Genomic DNA, 16,828 nt, shown 5'->3' on the forward strand with positions numbered 1-16,828 from the left:
AGAAAGCTAGAAAATCTCCATGGGCTGGCCTTTATAGCCAGAAGCTTGCCCTCTGTCCCAGAAGGGGGTTTCAGACTGAGATTTGTAACTTTCTACTTGTGTGCTCGGCCTTTTGTAATGAGATGCATAGATACAACCACCAGTAACAGGGATGAAGGTCATTAGTAGCTGTGCAGGAACCAGCCAAGAGGAATGAGCACTAGACCAGGATCTCACCTCATACGCTGTCTACTGGGTGTGAACCCAGTCTGGTCTACAGAGCAAGTCCCAGGACAGCCAGGGATTTGTTACACAGACAAACCCTGTCTTGCAAAAAACAAAAAACAAACAAAAGATTGATGAAGGAGAGTAAAACCACTCTGTTGTCTATGTAGAAAATTGGAATTTACAGAAAATATGCATGAAGTGTTTAATAGGCTGTAAGATATCAGTAAAAGATAAAAAATTAAAATTGCACTTATTCTTCAAAGGTTTACTTCCATATGCATGTCTTGGTCAGAATTCTAGTGTTGTGAAGGGACACCATGAGCACGTCAACCCTTTAAAAGGCAGCATTTAAGCAGGACTTGCTGACAGTCCCAGAAGTTCATAGTACATTATTATCATACAGGAAGCATTCAAGAACCACAAAAGAACACCAAGGAGCCGTCTCTGATGTAATTGCATTAGGGTCTCTTTATTACAAACTTGAGCTTGGGCTTACTTACCACCGACCAGCAGGAAGGTTTGGTGAAGCAGCTCCAAGCTCTCATTAGGACAGGGCTTTTAGGAAATGGGAGAAGTGAGGAGGGGTGTCTGTCCTGGCAAGCATCTGATAGAGGGACTGCTGGAAGCAGACAAGGAGGTGCTCTGAAGCAAGACTGTCAACAATCACAAAGGATCTGCAAGCACATCTGAAACAATTCAAACTAATCGTCCATTAACTGTTGCTAGGAAGTAGCTAGAGAGCAACTCTGGAGGATGGATGGATCTCTGAGTTCAAGGGCAGCCTGGTCTTCGGAATGAGACCTAAAGTATTTTTGATGCATACTTTGCACCGTGTTCAACCAAAAGAAAAAAATCAAAACAGATTATAGACTTAAAGAGCTAAAAGCCTCAAGCTCTGGGAGTCAAATCATGAGTCGAAAACATCAGTGATCAGAAAACTGTTGACACAACACTAAAAGCAAGATACATTTGAGGAAAAAAAATGGATAAATTTGACTTCATCAAAATTAAGAATATTTGCCTTTCGAGAGACACTTTCTTTTCACAGAAAGGCTGGGGAGATGGCTCAATGGATAAAGCACTTTGCCACTTGAGGACTGGAGTTTGGGCCCCCCAGAATGTGTCACAGCTGGGCATGTGTTGGAGCTGCTGCCTAGAACTCAGCTCTCAGTAGGCAAAAGTGGGACCCCTGAGCAAGCTGCTAGTTAGACCAGGGGCATCGAATTCCCTGGGGCAAGCCCAGTTGTCATCATTAGGATGTCTCCAACCGGCAGCGCAGCAAACGGCAGTAAGGTCAGCAACAGCGGTCTCTGCCATGCTAGTTCCGGCACCGGCGGTCCATATAGACCTAACTTATTCATCTCATCGGCAGACGCCCTCTGGTTAGTCTCTCTCCCGGCAGAACTCTGCCAAACAGATTCAAAACTCCAGAAATCTGTAATTTAGCAGTGGTTTTTAATCTCAGACTTTCTCAGTAAGTTTCACACTTCACAAAATGTCCATACCTTAAACTCAGATATAATTAATATGATATAAACTCAAATGATATGATATAATTTTCCCACCTAGGCAAAACAAAGCATCCTGTATAAATCCAGCCCTTATAAAATATTCATAACAACCTGTGGCTATGCTGAGCCACGAAGAGACTCTTCATCCTCCATCTTGCCCCTCTCCTGCTTCCCTTCTCCTTTCTAAAACTCTGTTTCCGCCCAAGTAAAACAAACCGCCCTATCACAGGCCTTGTGCCTGCCCTCCTTTTTATGTGAGTACAGTCACTGCTTTCAGACACACCAGAAGGGGGCACCTGATCCCATTACAGATGGTTGTGAGCCACCATGTGGTTGCTAAAAATTGAACTCAGGACCTTTGGAAGAGCAGTCAGTGCTCTTAACCATTGAGTCATCTATCCAGCCTGTGCCTGCCCTCCTTACATAAAGACAACAACCTGCACAGGCTGGCCTCGAACTCACAGAGATCCACACTCCTCAGCCTTCCCAAGTGCTGGGACTAAGGGCATGTGCCACCACTGCCTGGCAGATTTCGTTTTTTTAAACTGAAAACTACAGACTAACCCGTAACATGAAGCAGATTCAGTTAACTTCCAAAAGATATGCCTGCATCCCAGTTCTTGAAACCTTTGGGACTCTACTTGGAAAAAAGTATTTTTGCTGATAAAAATTATCTCGAGTTCATTCTGTGATAATCAGTCAGGTAGGCCCCAAAGCCAATGTTCAGTATCTTTGTAGAACAGCTGAGTGGGACCTGCTTTTTATTGCTCTGATACATACCATAGCCAGAAATTACTTGTGGGATAAGTTTGTTTAATCTTACATAAAAGAAAGCATGGGCAGGAACTCAAGGCAGGAACTGAAAAGTACCCAGGGAGGAATGCTGTTTACACATTTGTTCTCCATGGTTCAGTTAGCCTGCTTTTCCCCCAGGGCCAATAGGGGCACACTACTGTGGACTGCTCACTTCCAACTCAAGATTTCAGAACTGTGAAAGAATAGATTTCTAGGAAGGGATGGGGAGGGGGAGAGATGAAGATCCAAAGCCAGTCTAGCAAATCAGTGGGCTCCAGGATAAATGAGAGACACTATCTTAACAAATTAAGGTGGGGAGGAAACCACAAGAGTCTAAGATACCTCATGTCAACCCCTCACCTCGGTTTTCATGAATACCTGTGTATGTGCACACACAGGAACACACACACACAGAAGCATGTAGTTGCACATGCACTTTACCAAGCTGCATACATTTTAATTTTATTACATACAGATGTATTGTCTTAGGGTTTTATTGCTGTGAACAGACAGCATGACCAAGGCAAGTCTTATAAGTAAAAACATTTAATTGAGGCTGGCTTACAGGTTCAGAGGTTCAGTCCAGTATCAAGGCAGAAACACGGCAGCATCTAGGCAGACATGGTGCAGGAGGAGCTGAGAGTTATACATCTTCATCCAGAGGAAGCCAGGAACAGACTGAGCATCTGTCTCCAAGCCCATCCCCAGAGTGACACACTTCCTCCAACAAGGCCACACCTTCTACTAGTGCCACTCCCTGGGCCAAGCATATGCAAACCATCACATGTGTGACAAAGTATACTGACAAAGTATAGTCTCAGAAGTATAGTTTACTTCCCATGAGGTAAACCGACCCTAGGAACAGCAGCTACATCAGGATATGAACCTGGTGTACACAGCTTCTAACATTGCTGTGTGTGTGATGAGCCATGGCCATCTTATGTGAACCCAGTCAGAACCAAGACCGGTGACTTATAAATAAGAGGAATTTAGTTTAAGGACCTCCTATTCAGTGTGGTCCCTAGAGAAAAGTCACTGCTGGAGAGGCTGGCTCATGGGTGACTGCCGAGGGTGCAGGTGAGATGCCATTGTAAGACCCAAATTGAGTCTTATCTATTTGAGGCTCCCATAAATGAGACAAGAGATTGGGGATCAATTAAAAAAGCAAGAGGTTTATTTGTCCAGTGCACTGGGGTGGCCTACATCCAGAGGAGAGGCGACCCCGAAAGACTGCTACAGCAGTTTTTATACTTTTTAGGGGTACAGGTTACATCAGCAAGGTTATAATTTAAATTCATTGGCTAAGCATAAAGACCTTTAAACTTATTGGTTAGTGAGCATATGCGTGAGGATCCTAACTGGGACTCTCCAGAGGGTCAGATGGCTATCAGTCAGCACATTTTATGATTCTCCTGGAAATTGTTTACTCAAGGAAGTCCCTTAGGCCAAGGCAGGGTGGGCAGCTGGGCCGTTGTTTCTTCACGGGTGGAGGGTAGAGAATTTTTCATTTCTTTCACCATGACACCCTTTCTTCACTGGCTCTTCCGGGTCTCACAACCCCCAAGTTTGCTTCTTCTTAATTTTTGTTGTTTTGTATACTTTAGTAGCTTCCAGAAAAAGAAGTGCTGGTGGAACATTTTAAATCTTGTGTGTAAAACCCACTGTATGGTTCAGTAACAGCAGCATTACATTGCCTGTTTGTTTGTTTAGGTTTCAGTCAAGTTAATGAAATTCCAAGTAATGCCATTATGTTTTTGAAATCATCTCCCCCTTCACATTTTTTGCTTTTTTCTCTTATGGAGGAAGGGTGAGTAGTCTGGTACATGTATGGAGGTCAGAGGGCAACTTTCTGGGGTTGCTTCTCTTCTTTTACCATGAAGATTGAACTTCTATCATTGGGTTTAGCAGCAGCGGACACCCTCACTCACCCTGCTGTGCTGTCTTGCCTGTCCAGAATCCCTTTATCCTTAGCATTACACAGTTTACAGTGATGTGCTTTGGTTTTGGCTTTTATTTTTCCCTTAATCTGTAGGGTTGTAAGGGCCAATGTAAAGGTCTATGATTCGCTGAAGAACGATACCTTGGACTCAAATAGTATGTAAATGCAGAGTGTTTTATTCTGCAGAAGTCCGGGATGCTGGGGTCTCCCATTACCAAGACAGAGAGACAACCAAGTGACCTTGCAGGACAGACTTAGAGCACGTTAGGGGATTTCAGGGCAGGTGGCCTTTATCTTACTCCATCTCTAGGGCATTTCATTATTGGGGTATGGGGGCTAGAAACTGTTGCTGGGGAAGTCTGGAAACTGTTGCTGACCCTTTGCCTTTGCTTCAGGCCAGGTGGCTGGGCAGCTTCTAATGGCAGGACAGTTTCTGACTAGCTGCCTGAAGCCTGGGTTTTTTCCAAGTAACTGACCTGCCTGGGTTTGCCTGGACTTGCCCAGTTCTTAGGCCTAGTCTCCTGGACTGCCAATTTGAAGCCTGTCATGAGTCAGCCTGTCTCGGGGTATCTATGGCATTTGAAATTAGACTCACACCACTCCATTCTGGGAAATTAAAACTATCTTCCCTTTCAGTTGGGATTTTCCTTTGTGCCTACAGGGGCCCCACTGCAGGTTAGATTTCTGGGATTTTGCCTGTAAATGATCAACCATTTACTGGACTGAAATATGCCTAAATTTATGAGAGTATTTCTAGAGATGACTGGCATGGGAGACCTATTCTCATGTGACCAGCACCACCTGCCTGGGCAGAATGAAAGGCAGTAAGCAGATGGTCATTTTTACACATGCCAACTGTGGTGGTTTGAATAAGAATGGCCCCCATAGCTCATATATTTGAATACTTAGCCATCAGGAAGTGACACTCTTTGAAAAGGATTATGAGGCACGGCCTTGTTGAAGGAGGTGTGTCACTGGGGGCGAACTGAGGTTTTTCTCTCTCACTCTCTCTGCCTATGGATCAGGATGTAGCTCTCAGCTACTGCTTCAGTGCCTGCTTATCAGTCTCTGCTCTGTACTCTGCAACTGTCATCGAGCTTCATAATAGCTGCCTAGGTCATGGTGTCCCTCCACAGCAATAGAAGAGTGACTATGACACCAACCTCGTTCATCTTCAACTGGTGCAGTTTGGTTGTTGTCAAGGCCCAAGGCTCCACTGAACTTCCAATGTGGCCCCACACTAGCAACCCTCCAGAAATGGCTAGATCTTCAAGGGGCATTCCTGGGGCTGCATCACTGGTCCCTCTAGCATGAGGCTTCCAGCTTCTTGACTTTGTGCACAGAGGTCAAAGGACAGCTTGCAGGTGTCATTTCTCTCTTCTACTGTGAAGGCAGGTAGGCAGGTCCCAGAGAAAAAAATGGAGACTGTCAAGCTGCAAGTCTAAACTGCCTCAAATTTGAGATGCCCCTGCTTCAGCTTCTCAGGTACTGGGATTGAAGGCCCATACCAGAGTTAACTGCATTTTTATTTAGTGAGCATGTTACCAAATATAAACTTTCTTCTCCAACTGCGTAGCTATATACATTTTTAAAGACAATTTTCTTGTATTTGAAAGGACCATTTTCCATACATAATGGATCCATACCCTTTCTGTGTCTCATTAGAAAACAAGAGGTATCTAAGGAGTAGTAATAAGATTCAACACAGTAAGTGTGGTGGTTTGAAAGATGGCCCCCACAGCTCATAGGGCGTGGCATTATTAGGAGGTGTGGCCTTGTTGGAGGAGGTGGTCACTAGGGACAGGCTTTACGGTTTCAGATGCTCAAGCCAGGCCCAGCATGGCCCATTCTTTTCCTGCTGCCCGCAGATCGAGATGTAGAACTTTGGGCCCCTTCTGTAGCACCATGTCTGCCTGCATGCTGCCATGCTTCCCATCATGATGGTAGTGGACTAAAGCTCTGAACCTGGGAGCCAGCCCCAACGAAATGTTCTTTATAAGACCAAAGAAAGAGCAAATGAACATGCAGACACTGAGACACACGTTGTTCGGGGACCCCGTCTGAAGGGCAGTTTGTTCCCCCCATGCTCCCGAGGAGAGAATTAATTTTTCACTTGCAAGTGGCTACCAGTTGGAGACAGCTTTTGTGTTGGGGTATGTGTCACAAACTCTTCCCTCCATTTATAAAAGAGACGCCAACACTGCTGTTCTCTATTTTTATTGTTTTTCAATTTTCCCAACACATGAACTATAGCTCATTTTGAGATTTTTTTTTCAGTGCACTTCACAGCAAAAATGACAAGGGAATCATTAAAATGGTTGTACACAGACCAATTCTTTAAATTTACAATTTGCTGAAAAATCACTGTCGCTGTTTTCACCCTATGAAACCCTAAGAGAATGGTTTCTCAGAGCACAGACGCAGCCGCCTGGCACGGGCTTCGAGCAACGGTGCGTTTGCACGCTGACTGGAAGACCGCGTGGGCAGGAACGGGGTAAGGCACCACTCTGGGACAGTAAGGTAGCTCGCAGTAACAAGTCAGCACCACGAGTGGGTGCTCAGCTAATACTTGAATAAATGAAAACCATAATTAGCACAACTCTGTTCACTGCCAGCAATTCTTCAACCCCAATAATATATCTATTAAAAACCAATTTGTACCTGAATGCAGATTCCTGCTTTTTAGTTCATACCCTTTCTTCAGTGTTTACATTTCCTTGAAAAGTAAAACAAAACCATACTTTCCGTGTACTCAGCCACAGACGTAACTGAGTTACTGACAGACAGGAACAGGTTTCCGTCTTAACTTTTGAGTGAACAGAGGTCAGATAAAGAAAACTTGCTCAGGATAGCACGTAATACTGAATATGAGCCTACAAATGAAAATAGGTAAGGAAAAGTAACAGTTTTTAAATATTTGCTAATTTTAATGCCTTAGTTCTTGAGAAAGGCCAAAATCTCATATTGACATGAACACATTTTAAAAAATTGTCTCTTAAGTGTAACATTTAATAAAACTAGGTATTGAAAAATGTTCTGAAAGTTTTCAAGTCAATGTTGTTTTCAAGTATATTAAAATGCTCAGAAGAAAAAAATTCCTCCATGGTTACAATTCTAATTATAAATACACTTTTAAAAGAGAGTTCCAACAGAGTGATTGATGGGCTTCCTCAGACACAGGCACAGCCTCCAGAGGAAGAGAGGCCTTGGTGCTACAGCCCAGTGATGTGCGAACACTGACTTCAGGCACAGCGGCTGAATCCACGTGAAGGTCATATTCCTCTCCCTCGTGGCTGGCTTACAAGAGCAGTGAATACTTTAGCTATGGACAGAAAGCAAAACAGAGGCTGCAAGAGACTTTACTTCTTACTACAAAGGAACCAAAGTCACTGAGTTCTCTCTGCTGTTGTATGTTGCCCCCAACAGACCAGGGGCTCAAGCAGCTTTCAGATCAAATCAAAGATGATACATGTACTGGTGGGGTGGAAGGCTGGAAGATGGTATTGCTCATGTCTGTGAGCAGGCTGGAGAGGCCCATCGGTTTCCTTAACACTTTGGTCTTGCTGCAGGGTGATGGGCTCAGTAGGTACATTCGTGTTCAGGCTGTAGTTAGGAGGCAGTCACTCAGTGCAACAACTCCACTGGAGAGCGCTTGGGGTACACAGAAGAGAACCTCATTTGGCCCAGTCTTAGAAAGCGCATGTCACTCTGCTGGTTGTGATGGAATTCCTTTCCATAGAGGTTTGTGATACACCCAGCCATCTCCCTGAAACAAGTGGAAAGGCAGTCAGAGTACCATCCTGCCAGCATCTCCCACTCAGAACCCAACCAGGACCAACAGCAACATGGAGTTCTCCAGAGCCTCCAGGCTTGGCACCTCAGATACCACCTGCAGATGAGGGGAACCTGAGCCATGGTCTGCACGTGTGGGTGTGCTTAGGAGATGGTGGGTTGACGCGTCCTGGGAGGCTCTGCCTAGTTCTGCCTCCTATGGACCTGACCACCAAAGTGACAACCAGCTTCCTCAGGCTCCCAGCATGCCTCTGAAGCATGAGCCAGAATCCTCCCTGCTTTCAGTGGATTGTCAGGTATTCTGTAAGAGGCAAGGACAGTGATTGTGGTATGTGGACACGCTTAGTGTGTAACTCTTGGACATGTAATTTTGCAGGTCACTTGGTACCAATTAAGCCATTTGCCAAGATGCTGCAGACTGAGCCTCACGCGTGATAGGCTGTACAAGGCAAAGTACAAGGAAGTGTTCATGAAGCCAAGACCAAAAAGCAGGGGGAGAAAAAAACAGAGCAGGAATGTGGCAGTCAAGGTCAGGGTGATGAGGACTGCAGGCCAGTGTGCAAAGGATTCGTCCTGAATTCTGCCTTCACATCGAGTCTCTTTAATTTAGTCATAGTTTAACTAAACCAGTCAGGCTTCTTCAGGCTGTCTTGAGTAAGCATTGTCTTCACCTGACCGTTTTAACTATGAATTCTGAGGACCAGTTATGTGTATCTACCAAACCTAAAATCCAACTCCTTTTCCTTCACCCCAACACTAGCCAACCCCCAGCCATTCTCACCTGTTCTTTCAGTCTGCCTTGTGCCCAGAAATTCCCACTTGTTAGCCTCAAAATCAGACCTGAGTTTACTCTCTGCCCTCAACTGCAACTGTTCTTAATGGGTTTCCCTTCATGTCTTTTAACAACAGCAACCACTGGGCCTTTGATTCTATGAAATCACCTAGTCTAGAAACTGCAGCTGCTACCTTGCTTTGTGAAAGATACCAGCTAACCACATTATCCAATGCCCTATAAAAATGACGTGCCACTCAATTATCTTACTTTATAGACAAAAATCAGAGCATTTGAGCTCAGCGGGTATCACTCGCCTGTATTCCCAGCACTTGTGGGCTGAGACAGGAGGACTGAGTTTGAGTCTAGCTAAAAGGAAACAGGCTGTGAGAAGTAAAATTCTAATGTTTACCAAGCATCTGTGATATGCCGAACTCTGTGGAGGATGACACAGGAGACAGCACCTTCTCCATAACCTACTAATGTTGGCAGCAGAGCCATGTGTGAGGACAGGGGCTCCCACTTACGGCTGTGGTGACTACCCTCAGCCATCCTGGTATCCTGCAGTGCTTCTCCTCGCGTGTGATGGCACATGGCACCATGCAGTCACACACAGGACAAGGGAGGGCATGAGTATCAGACATCTCTACCTTGTCTGATGTACCTGTATACCAGCACCCTCCAAATTTAAGCCCCCATTTCTACTGAAACAGGCCCTTCCTTCATTACACTTGTTATCTTTCCCTTGTCTACCTTGAGAGCACGTGGGATTTAAAAAAATGGCCCACTGAGCCATCTCTCCACTTTGTATCCCTGACTGGAACTCTACTCAACCAGCAGGAGGTTGAGAGCACCTGCCGCTCTTGCAGAGGACCCTAGTTTCACAATCCTACTTCAGAACCGACACCCTCTTCTGGCTTCTTCAGGTACCAGGCACACATTAGAGCAGATACATGCAGATAAACACTGACATTTGTAAAATAAATCTCTAAAAGTCAACTCATGAACAGGTTCTCAATATCTCCTATAATTGAGACGCTTACATGCTGCATGGTTTGAGTGAAAATGTCCCCCATAGGCGATGGCATTGTTAGGAGGCGTGGCCTTGCTGAAGTAGATGTGGAGGAAGTCTGTCACTGGAGGCGGGTTTGTGGTTTCAGAACCTCAAGCCAGGTTCACTACTGTCACACTCTCTTCCTGCTGCCTTCGGCTCGGGACACAGAACTCTCAGCTACTCACCAGCACCATGGCTGCCTGCAGATCACCATGCTTCCTGCCATGAGAGTAATGGACTAACCCTCGGAACCGTAAGCCAGCTCCAATCCCACGTTATCCACTGTAAGAGTTGCTGTGGAGTTTCCTCAGTCCATCTCTAAGCAATCAAACGCTAATTAAGACTCATATGACGTCAGTAGCAACAATGTTGGGGTGCTAGTAGGCATGGTGGTATGAGCTTTAAGCCAAGCACTTGGGAGGCAGAGGCAGATCTCTGAGTTCTGAAATAACTTGGTTGATTTAAAGAGTTCCAGTTCCAGCTAGGTATACAAAGTGAAACCCTGTCTCCAAAAAAAAAAAAGGAAGGAAGAAGTTCAATTCCCAGCACCCACATGGCAGCTCACAACTGTCTGATGCTGTCTCTTGGTGTGCAGATGTACATGCAGAAAAAAGACCCATATATATATATATATATATATATATATATATATATATATATATATATATATATATATATATATATATATATATATATATAAACACACACATATATATATACACATACACATATATATCAATAAACAAATCTTTTTAAAAAATTAGTGAATGAATGCATGTCAGGGCTACCTTTTCAATTCTGTTAATGGCATTTTTTTTTTTTTTTACAAAAACAGAGCTAGCTCCCTGTTCAGCCAAGAGCTAGTTTTAAACAATAAATATATGTTTCTGCTACACCTATTGTTTTAACTCAAGGAAAGCTGGGTATAATTCTGAATCTAATTACAAATGTCTATCTGTTCATGTAAACATGCAGGGATCGCTAGTAAGATGGCTTAGCAGGTGAAATCACTGCCAGTGAAGACCTGGCAACCTTCCTGCAACCCACATGGTAAAAGAAGGACCAGTTCATTAAGTTGTCCTCCTCCACATTAGGTCATGTGGGCCCCCCTGTCTACAAAAGAACAAAATAAAAAACAAGAAATAAGGAGTTAAAAAATGTTCTATCTGTTACTCTTAAACAAAAAGTTAGTAAAAGATTGGAAAAATAAAGGTACAGAAGCTACTAAAATGAATTTGGATTTAAAAAAAACTTTACATGAGGCAAGAGCCTTTCCTTGCTGAGCTATGTCACCAGCCTGAATTAGACATTTTAAAAAAAAAAAGATTATTTTATATGTTGAATACATTGTTGCTGTCTTCAGACACAGATGGTTGTGAGCTACCATGTGGTTGCTGGAATTTAAACTCAGGACCTCTGGAAGAGCAGTCAGTCCTCTTAACCATTGAGTCATCCCTACAGCCTGAACTATGGATTTTTTAAAAACTATTTTTTATTTAAGTGTATATATGTCTGTGCCTATGTGACTTTACATATACTGTATATGCAGCTGTCTCAAGAGGTATTTGATGAGGATGCCAAGAACTGATCTCAGGTCATCTGCAAATGCTCTTAAATACAGAGCTACCTCTTCAACCCCAAATTATCGGCTGTTTTGTTTTTTATTTTTTTTCCATCATTTAGTTCAACTGCAAACTATTGTCTCCCAATCCATGAAAGGGGTGATATATTCTAGCCTCCAGGGATACATTGTATATTGGTTTTTCAAGAAAGGGTTTCTCTGTGCAGCCCTGGGTATCCTACAACTCTGAGATCCACCTGCCTCTGTCTGCAGAGTGCTGGGATTAGAGGCATGTGCCACCGTGCCCAGGTATCAGAGATACGCTGTGTTATATTCTCACTCTGTTATTTCTAAGACCTGCTAGTTGGGAGTTTGGGCTCTAGTCAAGTACTTGAATTTTTGTTTCCGGTGATCAACCCAGAACTTTCAAAATGGCAAGCAAATAGTGTACCACCGAGCTACCCTTCTAGTCGCTGATAAAAGTCTCTGCACATACTTTGAAGTGCACCACAAAGTATCCCTGATTTCCTTCCTGAACATCCCTATATCTAGCAACTTCACTACCTCCGCATGGCCAGTGCCACCTCTTTTGTCTCTCTTAAAATGTGATGCCTATAAGTGAACAGTTTAAAAAGTAACCTGAAGACAGTCAACTGCACCCTGCACTTCCTGCTATTGAATGCTAGGTTAGAATCTTAATCTGTGGCTCACTTCAATCCCCAAATATATTTACTGTGCTCTGTGGAGAAGCTATATTACTTGAACAAGTTGTCGAAAGCGCATGAGAAAGCTCCCACAGAAGTGAGACTCTCTGTGTGTGTGTATTTGTGTGTGTCTATCTGTGTGTGTCTGTGTCTGTGTGTTATGTGCATGAGGGTAGAAGCTAGACATCAAGTTTGTTTCATTTTTTTAAGTTTTAGAAATTACAACTGGGGAAGGAGACATGGCTCAGGGGTTAAGAGCACTGAGTGCTCTTCCAGAGGCCCTGAGTTCAATTCCCAGCAACCACATGGTGGCTCACAACCATCTGTAATGGGTTCCGATGCCCTCTCTGGTGTGTCTGAAGACAGCAACAGTGTACTTACAAATAATAAATAAATAAATAAATATTTTTTAATTGAAAAAATGACACTTAATCAATCACTTAATTTTGTGTACATGTGTGGAGGTAAACTTGGGAAAGTGAGTTCTTTTCTTCTACCATGTGGATTCTAAGGATCAAACTCAGATCCTTAGGCTCTGAACCACCTCACCAGTCTTCTCCCTTGTTTTCTGAGGTAGGGTCTCTCACTGAACCTGGCTGGGTAGCCAAGTGCCCCTGGAACCTTGAGTCTCTGCCTTCCCAGAATTGAGACTGTAGCTTTTCCTAGGGTTCTGGGGATCTGGACTGGGCCCCCAGGCTTATACAGAAGTACTTTACTGACTGGGCCATCTCCTCAAGCCTAGCTATCCTACTTTTAAAAATGAAGACACACAAGAGACAGCAAAGCAGCAATGACCAGGTAAGATAGGGTTCTCATGGGCACACAATGAGCCAAGGCCTGAACGCACGCAGGACATACCTCTTTAATAAAATATTTGGTTTTCCAGGGTGTGCCTGTTTCAGTCCGAAGCCTTTCTTCTGTTCTCTGGCGTTCCTCCAGGGAACGTTTGTGCTCTGTGGCCTTGTCAATTTCAGATTCCCTCAGAGAGTCTGTTACATTTTTCCATAATCGTCTAAAATTTAAAATGGCCTGTTTTACAAACATTCTTTTCTAGAGATAATTTAGAAGTCACAGTAATTTCCAACATTTACATTTTCTAAATCAGATCCACAGCCCACTCCTGAGCTCTGAGAACAGACACTGGGCCCTGTAGTGGATATGCAGATTGTTGCAACTGTTGATGGGTTTTAAATTGAGAAATTCAGTTAAGAAACATTTCCTCAAGTTACAAAAGCATCCATTCTGTTTGTAGGAAACTTTCAGAATTAACAAGTAACCTGAGATATTTAAAAGGTTGAAGGGCATGAGGCCGATAAGTAGTCTAGAAGACATACAGAAAAGCCTTTAATAGAACCTTAGGAAACACAATCCAGCAGTGTCTCCACAGAGGTAGTGTGCTTTTTGAATTTTGAATTTATTATTGGGAGAAGGAGCTGCATGGTGCACCAGGGAGGTCAGAGGTCAACCTGTGGAGTGGTGCTTTCTCCTTTTCTCATGGGTTCAGAGGATCAAAATTAGGCTGTCAGCCATGCATGGCAGTGCCTTTCCCTCAGAGCCAGCTCACCAGCAAGGCATCTGCTAGTCTTCCAAATTAATTTTAATATAGGAGACAAAACTTTTCCATACTAACATTATACACCTTAAATTGCTGTTCTGGCAAAGGGTTTTAAGTGAAGAAAATCAGACCAAGTCTTTCATTCTACAGGTGGAAAAGCTGATAGAAAGTGACTTAGTGCCTGACTTAACTAGATTCCAGAGCTTCCAACCTTCCCGACTGGCTGTGAGGCAACACACCTGGATTCGAAGGGATCCTGCTTCTCCAGAGGTCGTACTCTTTTCTTTGTCACGGCCAGTTTAGCCAGGTCCACATACTTGGTCTCTCCATTGCTGTAGGTGAACTCCAGAACGCTGTTCCATTCCCCTTGGACTCTGCACACCACAGTGTTGGTAAGGTTGCACTTCACTTCAGCTGTGACTCTAGAGCAGGCAGAAAGCAAAGGTTTCTTAGAATTCGGAAGGAAGCCCAAGGACACATCTGGAAAACCCACTGTACAGAGCATGTTTCTATATAACTGCTCAGATGCATCAGTTTTAGTTCTTCAGAAAGAATATCAGGCATCAGACTGGATTTCATTAGAATAAGTGGAGAACCATGTCTAACATGTCTAAACAATGTTACAGCATTACAATCTAGCTCCTACTAGTCCTCTCTAACTAAAACATCTGCAGTTCTAGAAATCACTCACCCAATATTTGTTTGTTTGTTTGTTTTCCTCCCTTAGACAGGGTCTCACTATAGCTTTGGCTGTCCTGGAACTATGTAGACCAAGATAACTTCAAACTCACAGAAGAATTCCACCTGTCTTTACCTCTAAATGCTGGTATTAAATGGAATGGGAAGAAACCTTTAAACTACTATGCCAGGCCCCAAAAGTGCAATTCAACCATTTTTAATGATGTTATGTTTCCTGTAGGACACAGATGAGACAAGTTCAAAACCCAGGGAATGGCAGGCAGAGGTTAAAGGTTAAGGTCTTGAACCAGAGACTTGGAGGCCCCACAGCAGCACAAGGAATTAGGTACATCTGTCATGTGAATACAAGTCAAGAAACCAGAAAGGAGAAATAAGTGAGCTGCAAACCCGGACATCAAAGCAGGTGGGTAAAGAGCCCAATAATGAAGAATTTGTGGGCCATGTCTTGGGGGGCAAGGTGTATGAATATTTGGAGTGAAAGTCAAAAATTCAAAATTGCAAGCTAGAAGTAACTCATGGTTCACTGGTCACAAAGTTCACTTGGTGATAGGGGCAGGAACTCTGGGCTGTATTTCAAACCATATGAACATCAGAATTGTATTATGAAGGACTTCTTAAAAGTCAGAATATTTCTTAAGAGGTTACTTGATCATCACAAAAACTTTTTAGATTTATTACTTTATGCTATATATATGAGTATTTTGTCTGCATATATATATGAATACCATGTGCATGCCTGGTGCCAGCAGAGGTCAGAAGAGACCCCGGATCTAAAATTACAGATGGTTGTGAGCCACCATGTGGGATGCTGGGAACTGAACCTGAGTCCTCAGCTAGAGCAGTAAGTACTCCTAAGCACAGAGCCATCTTTGTAGCTCCCATATTTCTTCTCTGATCCCACTTGGAATAGTTTCCCATTCCTTGAAGATTCAGCTGTAGGATGTGAAGAGATGCTGCTGACTTACCTCTTCCCCCCACTCTCTGGCACACGGAGCAGAACTAGTCCTCTTGCTGATTTCTCTTCCCAGTAGTCCAGTTACTCACTAAGTTGCTCAGGCTGATCTTACAGGCTAATAAGTCCTACCCAGCCATACACAGTCTTTGATGTTATAGCTACCTCCCAGAGGCCTTTCTACCATCAAATAACTTTCCCAGGTCACTACCTACAAATATTAAATGAAATGAGACACTTTCCTTATAATATTCTTTAAATGACAACAGCATACACTTACATGAAAGTCCAGACAGCAAACTCAGCCAGACTGTGTCTCTATAGTTTCTTACTTTGGTGACTATGGTATGAAGGCAGTCAGAGAAGATAAGGGATTCTCAGGATATGACTGTGTTCTGATCCAGCCATCTCTAGTCTAGTTTATGAATGTCCACACCATCCTCTCATGTAACTCATTGTACACTAACACAGTTACCTCTGACAGGCCCATCATGTCATACGACTCAACTCGAGAGCTGTCTTTCCTTTTTACTTTGGCTTTTTAAGACAGGCTCTCATTGTAGTCCAGGCTTGCCTCAGGCTCAGTGTCTTAGTTACTGGCCTTGAACTCCCCACACCTTTTAAAGATTTTTTTAAAAGAACATTTATGTATCTACTCTCATCTCTCTCCTACCCCATTTATTATCTATTATCTCTCCATCCATCCATCAACCTACCCATCCATCCTTCCGTCCATCCATCCACCCATCCTTCCATCCACCCCCCCCCCCACCTACCTACCTATCTGTCTGGAGGACAAACTTGCTAGTCTGTAGAGAGGTCACAGGACAGTTTTCAGAAGTTAGTTTTCTCCTCCCACCATGCAGATTCTGAGATACTCAGTTGCTCAGTTTTAGTGACACTCTTACTACTGTACATTTTTTTGCAGGCCCTGGCCTTGAACTCTTGATCCTCCTGCTTCTACTCCTGACTATCAGGATTTTAGGCATGTACCACTCTGCCCAAGCCAAGAGGCAGCTTTCTTTTAGAAGCCAATTCTCACCTCTGGCATGAGCTATGGTCAAAGTGGTATCAGTACTCAAAACAAGCAAAAGCATAGGAGTGTTCCATACTGCCAGCCTGTCTGGCATTTACTAAATACATTCAAATTGCTGCCATTTTAGATTAGTCAACTCATGTGCCAAGACTACATCTACTCTATTTCTTTAGATGAGGACACAGAAGTAGAAAAACAAACATGTAAATTGTTCTAAATCACATAAATAGTAACAAAGGCATGATATTAGT

General features: G+C 43.5%; 1 protein-coding gene across 2 annotated transcripts in view; it reads right to left on the reverse strand.

Annotated features, from left to right (window-relative positions):
- Window positions 1–6,663: 6,663 nt before the first annotated feature.
- OSBPL11 (oxysterol binding protein like 11) overlaps window positions 6,664–16,828 on the reverse strand; it is a 57,835-nt gene continuing 47,670 nt past the window's right edge. For both annotated transcript variants that reach the window (XM_080918741.1, XM_080918740.1), the window contains exons 11-13: window positions 14,130–14,312; window positions 13,194–13,347; window positions 6,664–8,218 (exon numbers count right to left, since the gene is read on the reverse strand). In XM_080918741.1, coding sequence (XP_080774867.1) covers window positions 8,156–8,218; window positions 13,194–13,347; window positions 14,130–14,312 — 400 coding nt within the window. In that variant the 3' untranslated portion in view covers window positions 6,664–8,155. The remainder of the gene's footprint in view (window positions 8,219–13,193; window positions 13,348–14,129; window positions 14,313–16,828) is intronic.

This window comes from Micromys minutus (assembly GCF_963924665.1).
Source record: "Micromys minutus genome assembly, chromosome: 7".
Lineage (NCBI taxonomy): Eukaryota > Metazoa > Chordata > Mammalia > Rodentia > Muridae > Micromys > Micromys minutus.